Source organism: Homarus americanus, unplaced genomic scaffold (genome assembly GCF_018991925.1).
Source record: "Homarus americanus isolate GMGI-L3 unplaced genomic scaffold, GMGI_Hamer_2.0 scaffold32583, whole genome shotgun sequence".
In the NCBI taxonomy this organism is placed as follows: Eukaryota; Metazoa; Arthropoda; class Malacostraca; order Decapoda; family Nephropidae; genus Homarus; species Homarus americanus.
The window spans coordinates 2,212,646-2,229,167 of NW_024713129.1; the positions used below are offsets into that span (position 1 = coordinate 2,212,646).

At 46.7% G+C, this 16,522-nt stretch overlaps 1 protein-coding gene across 1 annotated transcript; it reads left to right on the plus strand.

Annotated features, from left to right (window-relative positions):
• The first annotated feature begins 13,933 nt into the window (after window positions 1-13,933).
• Window positions 13,934-15,698, plus strand: LOC121865920. Its single transcript, XM_042365480.1, has 2 exons — window positions 13,934-14,068; window positions 14,922-15,698. The coding sequence occupies exons 1-2, from the start codon at window positions 13,934-13,936 to the stop codon at window positions 15,696-15,698; spliced, it is 912 nt and encodes a 303-aa protein (XP_042221414.1).
• The last annotated feature ends 824 nt before the right edge of the window (window positions 15,699-16,522 follow it).

The following is a 16,522-nucleotide window of genomic DNA, read 5'->3' on the forward strand; positions in this document are numbered from 1 at the left end:
AAATTGACTTACGCTTGCGCCACCATATTTGGAAACTCGGATCTGTGGTCAAGAAATGTGCGCCGAATGGCGTAAGTTGCACGTGATGGTCTCCACACCCCGCCAAAGATGTACACCTTCATCCTGTAAGTTACTGGCTCTCTACTCAAGTCCCCATTTTTCCACGAGAGGAATCTTAATACATCTCGATGTTCTGGTGCCACTTGTATTTGATGGTACATAGCCTCCACATCTGCCATGATGGCTGTAGTTCCTTGGCGAAATCTACATAGAACTCCAGGTAACTTGTTATTGAAATCTGGACTTTGTAGTACCTGGTTGTTGAGAGATATCTCTTTGTGTTTGGCTGCAAAGTCAAAAACTATGCGTACTTTGTTTGGCTTATTTGGGTTCAACACAGGGTGATAGGGTAGATACCAAATCAGTTCAGTATCTGACACCAGCTAGCACATAGGCACCAATTCAGCATATCCTTCAGCGAGCAGTTTGTTTATTTTCCCCACATATCCTCCTCGTAACTGTGCGTCCTTGGACAGTTTCCTTTAAGCACTTCCAGTCGACGCTCTGCAATGACCTTGTTTGGGAGTTCCGGGTTCTCATCACCGAACTGTATGGGAATTTGATAATGACAATTAGTTTTGATACAAGTCTCTGACCATAGCCTTACCACTCTTTTGTTCTCAAGCAAGAAAGCTGCTGACTACAGGGCTTCTGCATCCCAATTTTCAAGCGCCCCAAAAAGTTTAACTTGTCTTTCCAGACGGGTTTCAGGACTGACGGCAGTTTAGGTCATCAGGCATCCCAACATGTAGATCCCCTTTACATTTTGGTGCCTAATTGGTCCATTCACTGTCCAGCCCAGCCGCGTTCCTACTGCGAATGGCATTCCGTCCTTTCCTGCTCTGACCTCCAAAGGTACCGGGACTTTTGGCAATGGCACATCTTGTCCTATCAGAATTTCTATGCTCTTGCTCTGTGATTCTGGTAGCTCCACACCTCTCAGATGGGTCCACCTTGAAATATCACTTGTTGTCACCACTGAGTGGCACAGTGTTGGGAGAAAATTTTGCACAATGAGTACTTTCAACATCAGTATGGTCCTGCCTCGTTTTATACCTGCGCCAACCACCTCTAAATCTACTTCGGCTGACTTGTATACCGTTTATTGCGCAAATGTACCCATGGTTACCAGGGAAGGTGTCCCTTTTACCCTTAGTTTCTGTGCCAGATCTTTCGTGCAATACGACCTGTCGCTGCCTGAATCCAGAATAGCTAATGACGTGGTTTCGTTGGTGTGAGTCTTTGCCCCGAATCTTCACACTCATTATAGGCAGCACAATCTTGGTAATTTTCTTCGATAGTCAAAAGTCCCCTTCATTGTCATATGGACTTTATTGGCTGTATTTTGTCCTTATGGCATAGACACGGCCTATTTGTCCGGCATCAGAGGTGCCTGCCATTAACTCCTGTTTCACGTGACTGTGAAAATCTCGCTTCACTCGACCCTTGCTTGTGTTTGACATATTTGCAGTAAGAGCCTCCCTTTGCTCTTGATGCAACAATTTAGAATGCTTCCCTTTGCACCCGTCTGTGCCACACCTGTAAAGTGCCCAACACTCGGCAACACTGTGACCCAATTTCAGACACAAGAAACAACAATGTAAACTTTACACCTTTTCTAACCTCTCCTTTACTGACATGCTCCTGAACTTTTCGCTGTCTGCTACTCCATGTATCCTGGAGCACAAAGGGCACGATCCACTTCCTTAGCTGGATTTTCTCACATTGCTCTCAGCTCGTTTGATTGACGATGATCCTTCTGGACTTTTTTTGCTTCTTTCTTGTCTGTCCTCGCTTAATAGCATAGCCTTGTCATCCATCGTCATCGCTTTCTCCTCCAAGTATAGTGCTAACCACTTCATGAGCCCCGTTCTGTGTCCTGTCGACTTCTGATATATCCGTACATCATCCACACAGCGTTCCCTCAATTTCGGGAGAAGCTTAACCACCACCATTCTGAAGGTCTGTCGTGTTTCAAGTTCAGATCATATCAAGTTCAGAGTCTCCAGATGGTTTACTGCTCACTGCACCCCATAACTGAGATGCCAATTTCCGCAATCCTTCATCGTCGAAAGCCTTGTGTAATCGCTCATAGGAGCGATTTTGGTTTGTGCAGGACAATAAGACCCTTGTCGTTGACGCGATGAGTATAATTCGGTCAAAACCTGTTGAATACAATTCACATATAACAACTTCTGGTACATCAGGACACAGTTTGAATAATACGATCAATATGCAGTACATAATTACACTTATTAAAGTTATTTAGAGTTCTCAGAGGATTCAACAGTTCACAATTACACTCACGTTTTGGGGTCTAGGGTTATACCAACGAGAACAAATATAATGTCCTGCAGGAAAATGTTGTGGGCGAGAATCAAGATGTTGCCTTTACAGTAGAAGGCGATAGACTGTTCCTCAGGCAGTCACACAGCTGCTACCAGCTCCATCTCGCTTAGTAAGCTATTCTGAGTTGTAAACAGTTTCTTCACTTAACATGTGACCGGCGCGCATAATTTGTACGTGGCGATAACACTCCCCCTGTCGGGCTTAGCACGAAATTACGGCCTATCATTAGATTCACTCTCCGACCCCTTCCAACAGGCAGAGTATCGTCGCTGGGTGTATTAACACTGAGTCCTTTGTCTTCACTTTAACACTTCGCACCAGGCCATCTGCGCTCGGTAGTGCCTCCAGTACTCTCTCCAGCATCCACTGACTCCTGGGGAAGGGTTGTCCAGAGATGATCACGATAGCCCCAGCGTGGAGATAACAGCGAGTTTTGAAGAATCTTTGTCACTGACGTAGTGTCGGCAGATATTTCTTTACCCACCTCTTCCAAAATTGGTCCGAGATGAATTGGGCATGCTTCCATTTTCTGGCAGGTCAGCTTGGCATTGGTGGGTAGGCCTCCAGTTGCTTCTCCGACAAGTCACACACGTCCGTATTGTGCGGTCGAGTAATTTGCGGCACTTAGGTATCCAGTATGTCCCACATATTATGGCAAGAGTGTGTTCTCGTCTTGAGTGTCCAGCTCTACAGTAGTCGAGTGTACCTCTCTCACAATGAGCCCCGTGATCCTGTTGTCCCTCGGCAACAGTATGGGATTCTTCTGGTCTGGGTGGAGAGCGGCATGTTTCAGTCGGCCACCTACTCTGATCAAACCGTGCGTATCTAGATGAGGTTCCAGTCGACTTACGTCGCTACCTCCCACGGGTTGCCCCTGTTGTAACATTCCGAGTTTTCGAGGGAAACCTTTCCTTTACATAAATCTTAAGACGACTAACTTCGCATCTTCCAATTTGCTGACCTTGAGTCGATGTTTTTGGTGTGTTTGTTCTTTCACTTCCCCAGCCGCCATTCTATAAAACCTTCTTATCCACACTACGCTATTCAGAAGTCGATGCCAGGAGGAGTACCTGGCCCATAGCTTAACAAGGATACCCTCCCCCTGGTCAGCGTTCGTTGTCAGCACCGTGGTTTCCTTCTTCACCTCGGGGTCTCCGTCTGTGAGGTCTGGAATCCTCATTGGACTCTTTGGCCAACTGTCTTCTTCCAACAAGAGGAAAGCAGGTCTCCGAATCCACCTGCCCTCCTCGTTGAGCTCTGCTCCATGTAGTCCACGACTAGCGTCGTCGGTTGGGTTCAGTGCCGACTTCACGTGGCGCCGTTGTTCTGCATTGGAGTCCTCGTGTATCGTTGCCACTCGATTGGCCACGAAGGAATGGAAGCGTTTTTCGGTGTTTCGTATGTACTGAAGGACTGCTGTACTGAACACTGATCTGTCTATTTGTAATTCAAGTTCTCGTCGTAGTTGTTTCCCTACCTTGGCAGCCAGTACTGCCGCCTAGAGCTCGAGTCGAAGCATGGTTGCTGTTTCAGAGGGGCTAGCTTGGCCTTACCACACACGAAGGAGATATGGTAGGTTCCATCTTCACATGTTGTCGTCAGATACGATACAGTTCCATACGCTTGTTGGGAGGCGTCGTAGAAGTGGTGTAGTTGCATGGCAGCCACTGGATTTGCATCCTCGGGTGGGTAGCACCATGGAATGTGTAACTGTGATAGGTGAGGAAGTTCAGCTAGCCATCTTCGCCAGGCCACCCTGTTCTGTTCAGCCATGCGTTCATCCCACCCAACACCTCGTCTACACTCATTTTGGAATGGGTAGATAGATCGATAGATAGATATGAGAGAGAAAGTGACCTTCGTGTAGCATACAAGCACAATTAAATTGAATTGAATTGAATTGAAACAGTATATTTAGCCAGAAAAACACAGATACAGAGTAGATAAAGAATAACAATATTAACATAGCTGAGCCAGTTGAGAACCTGAGCTCTCTTTTAGGCACCTGATATATACTATACATTTATCTCAAGGAAGTGGAAGTATTATGTAGCATCTAGTATCATCTGGAATAGTACAATAGCATGGTGGTAATAGGACATCTCATAATGTTACCACGGTTATCACTTCAATATCTTTTAATTTTATTCATACATAAATTTCGTAAATTACAGTGGAATTGAAGAACATAAGTAGAATGGGGGAGCAGTAAAACATGGATTGTACAGTAATAAGGTTGAACAGGATGACAGAGCTGTCAGGATTATGACTAGTTGGCAAATATGTTTATTGCAATGGTAATTACTAATCTATTTACATGATAATTTCCGATAAAACGGTTTTGATGGTACAATAAAAACAGGTACTGTTAATATAGTAGGTGTTACTGAGACAATATTTATTTTTTAAGAGATGATTTAAAGGAAGGGAGCTTAGTCTTTGCTCGGATGGGTGGGGGTAAGTTGTTCCACACCTTCACACCGTGATATTTTATGGAGGTCTGGGAATGAGAGGAGCGCATCGGGGAGGTCTTAGTAGCTCTGGGTGCCTTAAGTTGTAGCTCTGATTATTCCGGAACTGGAAATAATTATTGTCAAGCAAGTGATTGATAGATTTGTAAACAAAGAGGGCACAGCAGTAGGTGTTAATATCTTCGAATTTTAAAATTTTCTCTTATAGCAAATTTCTCGTTTGTGTATCAGGTGATGGAAGACAAAATCATGATAGATTTCTTTCATTGCTGTGAGAGTGAATGACTGTCGAGTGTGATACATGATACCGCACTGTTTATTGACTTTACTGTGAATGGCTTGTATGTGGTTTCTCCAGTTAAGTTTGAGGACTGTATTACCAAGGTAGAGGGGGTCCAAGTTTGGGGGTAAGTTTTTCCTTCTGTGAAAGATCGTGTAGTGGGTTTTCTCAAGGTTTAAGATCAGTTTATTACGTATTACCCAGCTCCTGACTCTAGTTAATTCAGTGTTCATAGTTCTCATCAAGGACTGGAGGTCTGAGTTGCTGGCATAGAGATTACTATCATCTGCAAATAAGTTTATTTTATGAGTGAGCTGGCGTGGACTATGTCGTTTATGTACAACAAAAACAGTACTGGACCGAGATTGGCGAGGAGTCAGATTGGCGATTATTATAGCAGACATACTGCATCCTGTTGGACAGATATGAGGTAAACCAATTGTGGGACAGGCCCCTAACGCCGTAATGTTCAAGCTTTGAAAGGAGGATGGTATGGTCGACAGTATCGAAGGCTTTAGAGAGGTCCAAGAATATACCAACTGTGAACTGACTGTCATTAAAGGAATTTAAGATGTCATTAGTAAAGGATAGCAGAGCACTCTCAGTCGACCTTCTAGCTCTAAATCCAAACTGGGAGTCTGTAAAGATGTTGGCATTGCAGAAGGAATTTAGTCTAATCCATGCTAGCTTTTCCAGTATCTTACTCAAGGCTGGGAGGACTGATATGGGGCGGTAATTCTTGAAGAGACTTTTTTCCCCAGATTTTTTTATATGTTGGGTGAACTTTAGCAATTTTCAGTTTATCAGGAAAGAAACCACTAGTGAAGGAAGAGTTACAAATGTATTGGAGAACAGGTCGTAATAAAAGGGCTACTTTCTTAATGATGCTCATTGGTATATTGTCTTCGCCTGCTGCTGCATCTTTGGACATTTTTATGATGGCCAGTAATTCATCTGCTGTGACAGGGGATAAGAACAGCTCATTTTACTGTATGTTTTGCAGGTAGGCTCTAAATTCCTCATGGTGATCAGGGATGCTCTCTGCAAGATTTCTGCCAACATTAATAAAATATTCATTGAAGTGGTTGGCAATGGGGGAGGGTTCCGTGACAACTGAATCATTTATCATAAAAGCTGAGTGAAGGAACGCAAGGGGAGGCATCACACTAAACACGAAGTATAATACAAGTGATCTGGTGTGGCATGGAACAGGTCATACTAATGTGGCGTAGATCAACACTGTATCGAGGAAATCCTTGAATGGCTCACAAAAGAGAGGAAATCACCATGTAGGCTGATGAAACCAGGAACTCGAAAGGACTTAAAGTCGTATAACTATCAAACACAAACACACAATAGAACAAACATAATTACATGTCAACAGGATCCTGAATGGAGCACCAGTGGGCCACCTACAACACTAACTGATGCTAGTGATTAACCTCGACACGCCCACCTGATGATCTGGCAACAATGGCACTCATAGTGACACCATCCAGTAGAGGGGGGCATTGCATTTCCGGGGGAAGGAGGAAGAGAGGATGAAGGGCAGGGGAGAAGCGAGGTGAAGGGAGGAGGGGGTGAAGGATAGGGGAATAGGTAGAGGAGGTAAGGAGTAGGGAGGACGAGTGTGGGAGGAGGAGGAAGATGAAGAGGAGCTGGTGAGAGGTAGATAGAAGGAAGGGATGAGCAGTGAAGAAGAGGGGGGCTCAAGGGTAGGAGATGAGGGAGAAAAGAAGAGACAAATACAGGGAGGAAAAGAGAAAAATAAGAGAAGAAAGTGAAGAAGAGACAAGTGAGAGTAGAAGAGACGTAAGGAGAGAAAATGAGAGAACTTTGGAGAGAAGAAGAGATACAAGCTGGGAAAAAAAGACCCAAATAAAATGAGAACAAAATACAAGTAAGGGAAGAAAAAAATATAGATAGGAGGAGAAGATGGGATAAGTTAAGAAATAAGAAAATATAGTCAAGATAAAGATATATAATAAGGCAGACGACGCAATGTGAAATGTGTGAAAGTAAAAAAAAATAAAAGATGGAGCAAAAAACAAGTAAGGTAAAGATAGGAAAGAAAAAGACAAAAGAAAGAGAAAATGCATAAGGAAATTGAAATTCTTTCAGTAAAAGGAAAGATACAGAAGAACAACAACAACAAGAAGAATTCATCTATCATTAAAGAGGACAAAAACTGATAGCCTCCAGGAGAACAAAAAGTGAAATTAAACACAAGAACAAGTTTGGGACAGTGAGGAAGGTGGAAGAGCAGTACCCCAAGGTGAGCCTTCCTCATTACTAGCACTTATACCTGGTAGTATTGTGTACCTTGATATTATTCATTATGCCAACTATCTTGTGTGATGGTGAATGGTATTTGTATGGTGTTTATGTAATGCGAACGAGCGCGAGTGAGTGAACCACTGTATGGCGTGAATGAGCGTGTGCACGAGTGGTGTCCTGTAGTGGCGTGATTGCCGTGTGCACGAGTGCTGCTACCTTGTGGTGTGAATGAAAGTTGGTTGTTGGTTGAATGTCTGATTAGTTTGATGACATGGCACGAGGTTTCCTGAGTCTTGTATGTTACCCTGTAGTGACCTCTCCCAGTAAATTGCATCTGTGAAGCCGGTGTTTCAATTCAATTTTTTTCTATTTAAATATTTATTCCTTGATAGAGGAAGCAGGATCCTAGAGCTGTCACTAGGTACCCCTGAACAATAACACCAGAAGCATCTGGCAAGTGTCACAAGTATTTATAAATATTATAAAGGTGCTTACTAAAGCCAAAGGAAGGAAGGATATTCCTTCAACACATCAATATTATTTAAATAATATGTGGCCAGTATGGGGAGGATCATCGTGTCTCCTTCAGGGGGTCGTGGAATGGTGGTCCAGCAGGCGTCACGGAAACGTTGTGTGTGTGTGTGTGGACATCTTAGGAGCTCGTGGACAAGGATGCGGCTGTCTGGTCTTCTGCATAATGCACAGGGGATGCGGGGATACCAATCTCCCAAGCAAAGTCATACCCAGATGATACAGGCAGCAATCACGTCCCTTTTCCGCGACCCTTTCCCATAGACATGCGAGAGGTCAGGAAGTTTACGGAGGACATCGCACCAGGTAGACAGGGAGTCCAGGGGGATGGCTGCTTCCCGAGCTTCTCTCTGTTTGGGGCGAATTTGGGTCCTAAGCTGTAAAAGTGTTCGAGGAACAACGTAGTTAGGTGTGGCCTTGTTACAGCCAGTCTTGGCAAGGACATCTGCTGCCTCATTCTCCAAGATACCGACATGACTGGGTATCCATAGGAATGTCACAAGACGGCCTGCATCCTGAAGTGTGGATGTTAACCCTCGTATTCGGAGGAAGAGGTCCTTATTTTACCCTGATCCAAACGCGATCCCGTCGATAGCAGACCTGGAATCGCAGCAGACAAGAAAGGGCCAAAACCATCGGCTTCTTCCTCAGCGAGAAGGGCAGCAAGGAGGGCTATCAGCTCAGCCTGAGTGGAGGATGCCCCTTCAGAAACTCTGAGAGAAAGTTTGATAGGCTCAAGGGCATCAGGACGGGAGATGTAGACACCAGCCCCGGCCCTACCTGTAGCGGGGTCAACAGAGCCATCAGTGTAGAGGACGACCCTACCTGGGGACCAGTGGGCGATCCTAGAGAGGTGATATTTGCAGAGAATAACAGGGTTCACGTGGGATTTCGGGAGCGGTCTACCGAGGGCAATCACTTCAGGTTAAAAATCCAGCCAGGGAGAAGGAGACTAACCAACAGCAGGGGTGATAACAATATCAAGCAGGAGGTCGCGCTCATGAAGGGCTCGGATGAGTGACCCTCGCCACTGTCTTCTAGATGGAGGTCGGCCTTGGACAGCAGGAGTCAAGTTGGCTTGGACATAGTTGCCCCGAGGATCCCGTAGAATGGAAACGGTAGTTATTAGGCAAAACTCCTGGACAAGATCCTGTAAGGGGGAAAGACCAAGTTCTGTATATAGAGAAGTAGAGCGTGTCCACTGAGGAGCCCCAAGGATGATACGAGCAGCTTTCCTCTGGATAACTTCGATACGGTTGACAGCAGTCCGACTAATGTTGACGAGGGCAGAGGCGGCGTAGTCAACACAGGAACGGACAAAGGACTTGTACATGGTGAGAAGTACAGGGATGGTGGCACCAAGGGAACCCCTGCATATGGTAGAGAGGGCAGCGAGACGCCAAAAGCATATGTCTCGAAGATAACGGACTTCAGAGATCTAACAAAGTGTGCGCGTTACTTACACACCCAGGTATTTTGTCTCATTAATCCAGTCTAAGGGCGTTCCTGTTGAAAGAAAGGGGGAGAGGTACAACACGACCGTGCCACATGACTTTTGTTTTCGCAGTTGAAAGGATGGAACCAAGTGAATCACTCTCTCTTGAGACCAAATCAAGGGCTTCCTGCATGACGGGGTAGTCAGGAGCTTGGTGGAGGACATCGTCAGCATATCCTGAGTGGACAACTTCTGTCGGCCACGAGAGAGATGCAATGGAGTGCATGAGAGTGTTAAACAAGGTGGGACTCAGGACTCCACCTTGAGGGGTGCCGAGGTTCATTCCTTGAACAGGAGATATAGAACCTTCAACGCGAACCCGAGCCTGACGTCCAGTGAGGAAAGAGACGATCCATCGAAGAAGTCTCCCTTTAACCCCTAACTGCGCAAGTTCAGCTAAAATGAGGGCAGGCTGAGCCGCATCAAAGGCTCCCTTGATATCAAGGAAGACGGAGATGCGGGCAGTCTGATTGCAATAAAATGAAGCAATGGAGTGTGCTGTGCTGCTATGTTGTATGAAATCATTGAGGGAGTTGTGGAAGCCGCCTATGGTGTGAAGAAGGCGACGATGGAGTATCCTCTCCATCAGCTTGCAAACACAGGAGGTAAGACTAATGGGTCGATATTTCCCAGGATCTCCCGGCTTAAGGATGGGGATAATAGTGACATTTTTACAGTTAGGCGGGAGAACCCCATGTTCATAAGACATAGTTGGCAATCTGTATTCCACCATGGAACTCTTATTGCGGTGAGTTGTAGAAATCATCTGAATAGATTTAGTTGTCGCATTGATGATTGTATCGTCAATTGGTTTGATTTTAGTGTTCATGTCTGCATCAGGGCAGTTCACTACAGTTTCCCTCGTGAGTAACCTCCAATCTACCTTCTTCAAATTAAATTGACTCCTCAGAGCGGCATCCGTCAAGCCGATTTCATAAATGCAAATCGGGAAATGGTCACTACCCAAGGGGTCGTCGTAACCATCACATCTTGTGTCAGGGTATAAAATCCCATCGACTATAGATAAATTTATAATTGATATGGTGCCGTATCTGTCATCTAATCGAGTTGCACTACCGTCATTTAGCAGCGATAGGCTGGAATTTATGATATAGTTCGCTACCGTCCCTCACTCTCAAGTGAGGGACGGATTCTGGATAATCCCCTAGACATTGCCACCTGTCTCGCCCACCAGTTCATGAAAGTCGGTAGCTCCGTGAACTATGATCCTCAGTTCGCCCTTGAGAAGGAGAGGGCTGAGAGAATGCCCCTGTCCTTTGACGGTGGGGGGTAGCAGGATTATAACCGTGAGCTTTCCATAGACGAACTCGACCATGCTTTGAAATTCTACAAGGGAACCAATCCTGGACCGGATGGGATTACATACGAGATGCTACAGCACCTGAGAAGGGTAGACCTACTCATGGAGCTGGGTATCTACAATGAGATATGGACGTCAAGGGCGTTCCAAGTCTCTTGGAGATAAGTGCAAGTGGTACCTTACGAATCCAAGCTCGAACCCAAGCTCGTTCCGACCTGTAGCGCTCACAAATTGTCTATATAAAGTCATAGAGAGAATTATAATCCTTAGGCTAATGTTCTACTTAAAAAAAATTCTAAGCGCTCAACAATGTGGTTTACGCCATGGCAGGAGTACACTAGATCATCTAGTAAGGTTGGAATCAGATTTAGATTTTTGGTTGTGAAAATGGATGAAAAATAACTGGTTAGATTATTGCTCATTTCTCCGTCATTATCAGTTAGATCGCTGGTATCTCTGTCTGTATTGGTCCAATCTTGTCTCGAGTCTTAGTTAGATACATTTAGAAAAATCCCTTAGGGTTTGACTTCACCTCCCTTGCTACCTTCAGTTCATTATTCCTATTTGCTTTTCTTATATCTGTCTTAACCCTACTGGTCAGTACTTTGTAATAAATTCGGAGGTAAACGTCACCACGATTTTAAGTCCTACCTATAGCCCTGAACGACGAAGATGCTAACCGGTCACTCACACAGCCAGGTCGAAGTGGAAAAATCCTTTCACCCGAGAGAAGGATGAAACCAGCAGGCCGGATGAATAGGGTAATCGGGGTTATCAGCGGACGCTCACCCAATTGACGGCAATAATGCAGAATATGAAAGATCATATGGAGGAAGTGCAGACATTGGGCGATAAGGAGGACTTTGGTGAGATGCTGTCAGTACCAGGAGGAAAGCCTTTTCTGGAAACAAGTGAGGGGATGACAATCGCGACGAGGTATCCACGAAACACGTTGTCAACCGCTGGAACCAGAAGTGTCTAGCTGCTACACCTCGACACCCACCCAAGGAGGGTTCCCAACACTCAGCGCCTCAGAGTCGGGAACATCTCATTAGGGGGAGAGGGAACATGTTTCCACCCGTCATACCCACTTTACGGAAGTAGTGACACCAACAGAAACCCAGTAGAAGGAAAACCAAGTACAAGATATACAGCGAGAACGCCCAGGACGAATGGAAGGGAGGCCATCGGACACGATGCTACCAACCCAGAGACTGGAAGAGTTAATGGCCACTATGAAGCTTCCCCAGAGGCCGATGCCGAGGTTCAGCGGAGGGACTTGTGACGAGTATTGGGAGTTCAAGCATGCCTTCCAAAGACAAATTGGGGAGGTGCCCATACCCTATGCACTAAAATTGGAAACACTTCTCTCGGCCTACACCGGCCACTCTAAGAAATCCCTAAGAGCGTGCCTGCAAATAGAAGATCCAGGTCAGGATACGAACAAGCTCTAGCCTTGCTAGAAAAGCGTTATGGCAACAAGCAAGCCTACATCCAAGAACTAATAGGTATGGTCCTACGTAGCCCAGCTGTGAGAACAAATGACATTAAAGGTCTTCAGGAGCTCGTGGACGATCTGGGAAATTGCGTAAACGACTTAAAGGTACTGGGAAAACTGCACGAAATTGACACGTACGAATTACTGAATACTTTGGCTGAGAGATTCACGGGAAAGATCAGGGAGCGATTCGAGGATAGAACATATGACTATGAAAGGAGACACGGGAATTCTCCAGAGGTCGAGTGGATGAAGGATTTTTGTACTGGAGATGCTGGACAGGACAAGGAGGGCTTCGAAGGGACGAAGACAAGAAAAGCCGAGAGGGAGACGAACAGGCTCACACCCATACCTTTCCTCATCAGAAAGGAGACCTGTGGGCCTAGTGATTTCGGGAAGAGAGGAGGTTAGAGGAAAGGACGACTGCACTTGCCCGTTGTGCCCTGGATATCACCCTCTGCAGAGATGCCAAGCATTCCTCAACATGTCGACTGGAGCGCGAACTTCACTCGTTCGTGAAGAACGTCGCTGTTTCACCTGCTTAGATCGCGGTCACAGGATGGCCGAGCGCATCCAGGAGACAAGGTGCGGCATAGATAGCTGATATAGCTTCCACTCGAATCTCCTGCACTTCTCGAGAAATTCTATATGCAATACCACGCCAAACCAGGACGAACCATCGAGAAAGGAACTCTTAGCCAGTTTTTTCAAGGGATAAAAGGAGCTTCCACCATGGATGCACACCAGTCCGAAGTGTCGCCCGACCACAAGCGGCAGAAGCTAGGTGACTGTCAACTCAAGGCCATCATATCAGCACCGAAATCAACGACCAGTGGAGCTAGGCCATGGAAACCCGAATCCAGTTCGAGAGCTACGGAGGAAACGGCTGAAAACGGGCAGGTTGCACTGGTGACCACGAACCGAGAAAACCCGTATAAATGGGCCAGAGATACTTACGATCGAGAAAATGACCAGTGTGAGGGGCTCGAAGATTATGACATGTGAGATTTTAGATTTTTTTTGGTTGCCCCAGAAGGGGCTAGTTTATTGGGCACCCCCTTACATCCTGTGCAAGGTGAAGACATATGACTAGCAGATCAAGGCAGCGTTGCACTCCCCATATTAAAGGTCAAGGTCGGGGAGATAATGCGAGAAACGAATAGAACAGTGATCGCCGGAGCACAACTTGGACTCAGGCAGCAACAGGTCTTACTGCACCGAGAGCCTAGCCAACCGACTACGTATAACAGGGAAGTCTGTTTCAATCTCCATAGGCACGATCCTGAAGGAGACAAAGAGCGTGAAGGCCAAAGAGATCGATCTGAAGGTGACTAGCGTCGGAATAAGAAGAAGTCGATCCATCAACATTCCCAGAATCCTCGTTAGGTTGCGGACACTAGAGACATTGCCAAGTGGAGGCACCTCCAAGGAACCAAGCCACTCCACGCACCGGAAAGAGTGGATCTCCAGATAGGATTGGTTATACCACAAGCCTTAACACCGTTAGAAGTAAGGACCGGTGAGAACGGAGAGCCGTTCGTGGTGCGCACACTTCTAGGATGGAAAATAAATGGGCCAGTATCTCCCACATCTCCCAGTATTGAACCAAAATAAGCCCGGGAAGTTGAGAATAGTTTTAGACTGTGCAGCAATGTATAAGTCAGTGTCCCTGAACAGCCAAGTGATGCAAGGGTCAGACCTCAACAACAAATTGATGAGAGTCCTCATTAGGTTCCGCCAAGAAAGGGTGGCACTCATGGCTGATATCGAGGCTATGTTCCACCAGGTATGAGTACTGCCTGAGCATCGAGACGCCCTGCACTTCCCGTGGTGGACAAACGACCAACTATCGGGTGGGATGAGCAAATGACCAAACACAACAGAGCTGCTTGGCGGCAGTGGATAAATGAACTTCCCTTCTTGTCTCAAGTACTCACCCCTCGATGTTACCAGCCTAAATGTGCAAAAAATAACTACGGTATAACTGCACCACTTTGGCGATTCCTCCCAGCAAGCATACGGGGCTGTATCCTACCTCAGGATCACAAGTGGAGACGGAGCCCACTCTTCCTCCTTTTTGTGTGGCAGAGCCAAGGTAGCTCCTCTGAAACAGCAAACCATACCCCGGCTCGAGCTATGTGCGGCAGTGTTAGCGTCCAAAGCAGACAAACAACTGAGAGAAGAACTAGCGTTGCAGATCGACAGATCAGTGTTCTGGACAGACAGCATGGTTACCCTTCACTACATACGAAATACAGGACGGCGCTTCCATACCTTTGTGGCAAACCGAATTGTAACGATAATGAGAATTCTGACGCAGAACAGTGGCGACACGTGAGCTCCAACCAAAACCCAGCTGATGATGCCAGCCATGGACTGCATGGGGCAGAATTGAACAAGGACTGCAGATGGATTCAGGGACCTCCCTTTCTTTGTTAAAAAAAAAAAAAAAAAAAAAAAAAAATAAAAAAAAAATAATAAATAAATAAAATATTATCCAAAGAACCCAAAGCCGATTCCTAACCTTGCAGATGGAGATCCGGCGATAAAAGGAGAAGCAACAGTATTGGTAACGAGCATTGACCAGGGGGAGAGTACCATAAAAAGGGCTATGGGTAAGGTCCTCCTCATGGCATAAGCTACTGAAAGGTGTGGCGTGGTTCCGGAGGTTCATACAGTGGCGCTTCAGCAATCCAAAGGAAGAACATCACCAAGAAGATCGACTGAAGATCAGCGAGTTGGATGAGGCAATATTAGCTGTCTTGAGCCTGATACAAAGGAAGGGATTTCCTCACGAGATGGATGCGCTGGAACGAGGACACTCCATCAGGACTGGTGACGTAAGCAGACTGGAACCTTACCTGGGTGCAGACGGCCTGTTCAGAGTAGGTGGCCGACTGAAGCGTGCTGCTCTGGATCCAGACCAAAGGAGCCCCATACTGTTACCCAGGGACAAAACCACAGAACTTATCGTACAAGAGGTACATTCGACCAGGGCTGGCCACTCAGGACACGAGCTCAGTCTAGCAGCGTTACGCAAGACATATTGGATACCCAAGTGCCGTAAGTTGATCGACCGCGTACTACGTACGTGTGTAATTTGTCGAAGAAGCAATTGGAAGCCTACCCACCAACGCCGAGCTGACCTGCCAGAGGACTGGGTACATCCAGAAGATCGGCCATTCATCCGCACCGGAGTCGACTGTTTTGGTCCCTTCATGGTTAAACAAGGCCGGGCCCGGGCGAAAAGATGGGGTTGCTTGTTTACATGTCTGGCCACCCGAGCTATACACAGACTCATTCATCAACGCCATGACGAGGCTCACATCCCGCAGAGGACCTCCCTAGCGCATCAGACCCGACAATGGAACCAACATGATTGGAGCGAACAGAGAACTTCGGGAGGCGGTGAGTAAGTGGAACAGCAGTGACAATGTTAGGAACCCACTCTTGTAGAGGCAAAAGAATGGGAGTTCAACCCTCCGACTGCCTCTCACATGGGTGGAGTATGGGAGCGTCAGATCCGCACGGTGAAGAAGGTTCTCCAGGGGGTAATGGGCACACAGGTACTAGACGACGAGCGACTCAACACCCTGTTCTGTGCCGTGGAAGAGATCGTCAACGGGAGGCCCATCACCCTAGTATCCGATGACCCGAGAGACCTAGTAGCACTTACTCCGCTTCACCTACTGCGAATGCACGCGGGAACCCTGCCCACTGGAGGCGATCAGTCCATAGCAGAAGCGTACAGACAAAAATGGAAGCATGCCCAATTCATTGCAAACCAATTCTGGAAGAGATGGGTTAATGGAATATCTCCCGACACTCCGGCAGTGACAGAAGCACTTCCGGGCACACCGCAACTTCCGCACTGGAGACATCGTCATCATATCTGGATATCCTCTCACAAGGAGCCAATGGATGCTGGGAAGGGTATTGGAGGCGGTACCAGGTGGCGTGCCAAAGTATAGACGAAGGACTCAGTGTTAATACGTCTAGTGACAAAGCTCTGCCTATTGGAGGGAGTCGGAGAGTGAGGCTCCCGGCAGACAATGGGTTTCGAGCAAGCTCAACAGGTGGAGTGTTACCGCCACAGTAGAATAAACTAGAAGGGAGGGAGAGAGAGAGAGAGAGGAATAGAGAGAGAGAAGGGGGGGACAGGAGAGAGAGGGAGTATTGAAAACGAGCTGTGCTGAGGTGTGAAACAGCTGGCCCTCGCCTTCGGCTGACAAGCTCGAGC

What these genes read in the sequence shown, in the direction of transcription:
- LOC121865920 (XM_042365480.1), top strand. Translation starts at nt 13,934, where the DNA reads ATGTATAAGTCAGTGTCCCTGAACAGCCAAGTGATGCAAGGGTCAGAC. An exon ending in TCGAGGCTATGTTCCACCAG is followed by an intron (nt 14,069 to 14,921) that starts GTATGAGTACTG and finishes TCATGGCATAAG; the next exon opens with CTACTGAAAGGTGTGGCGTG.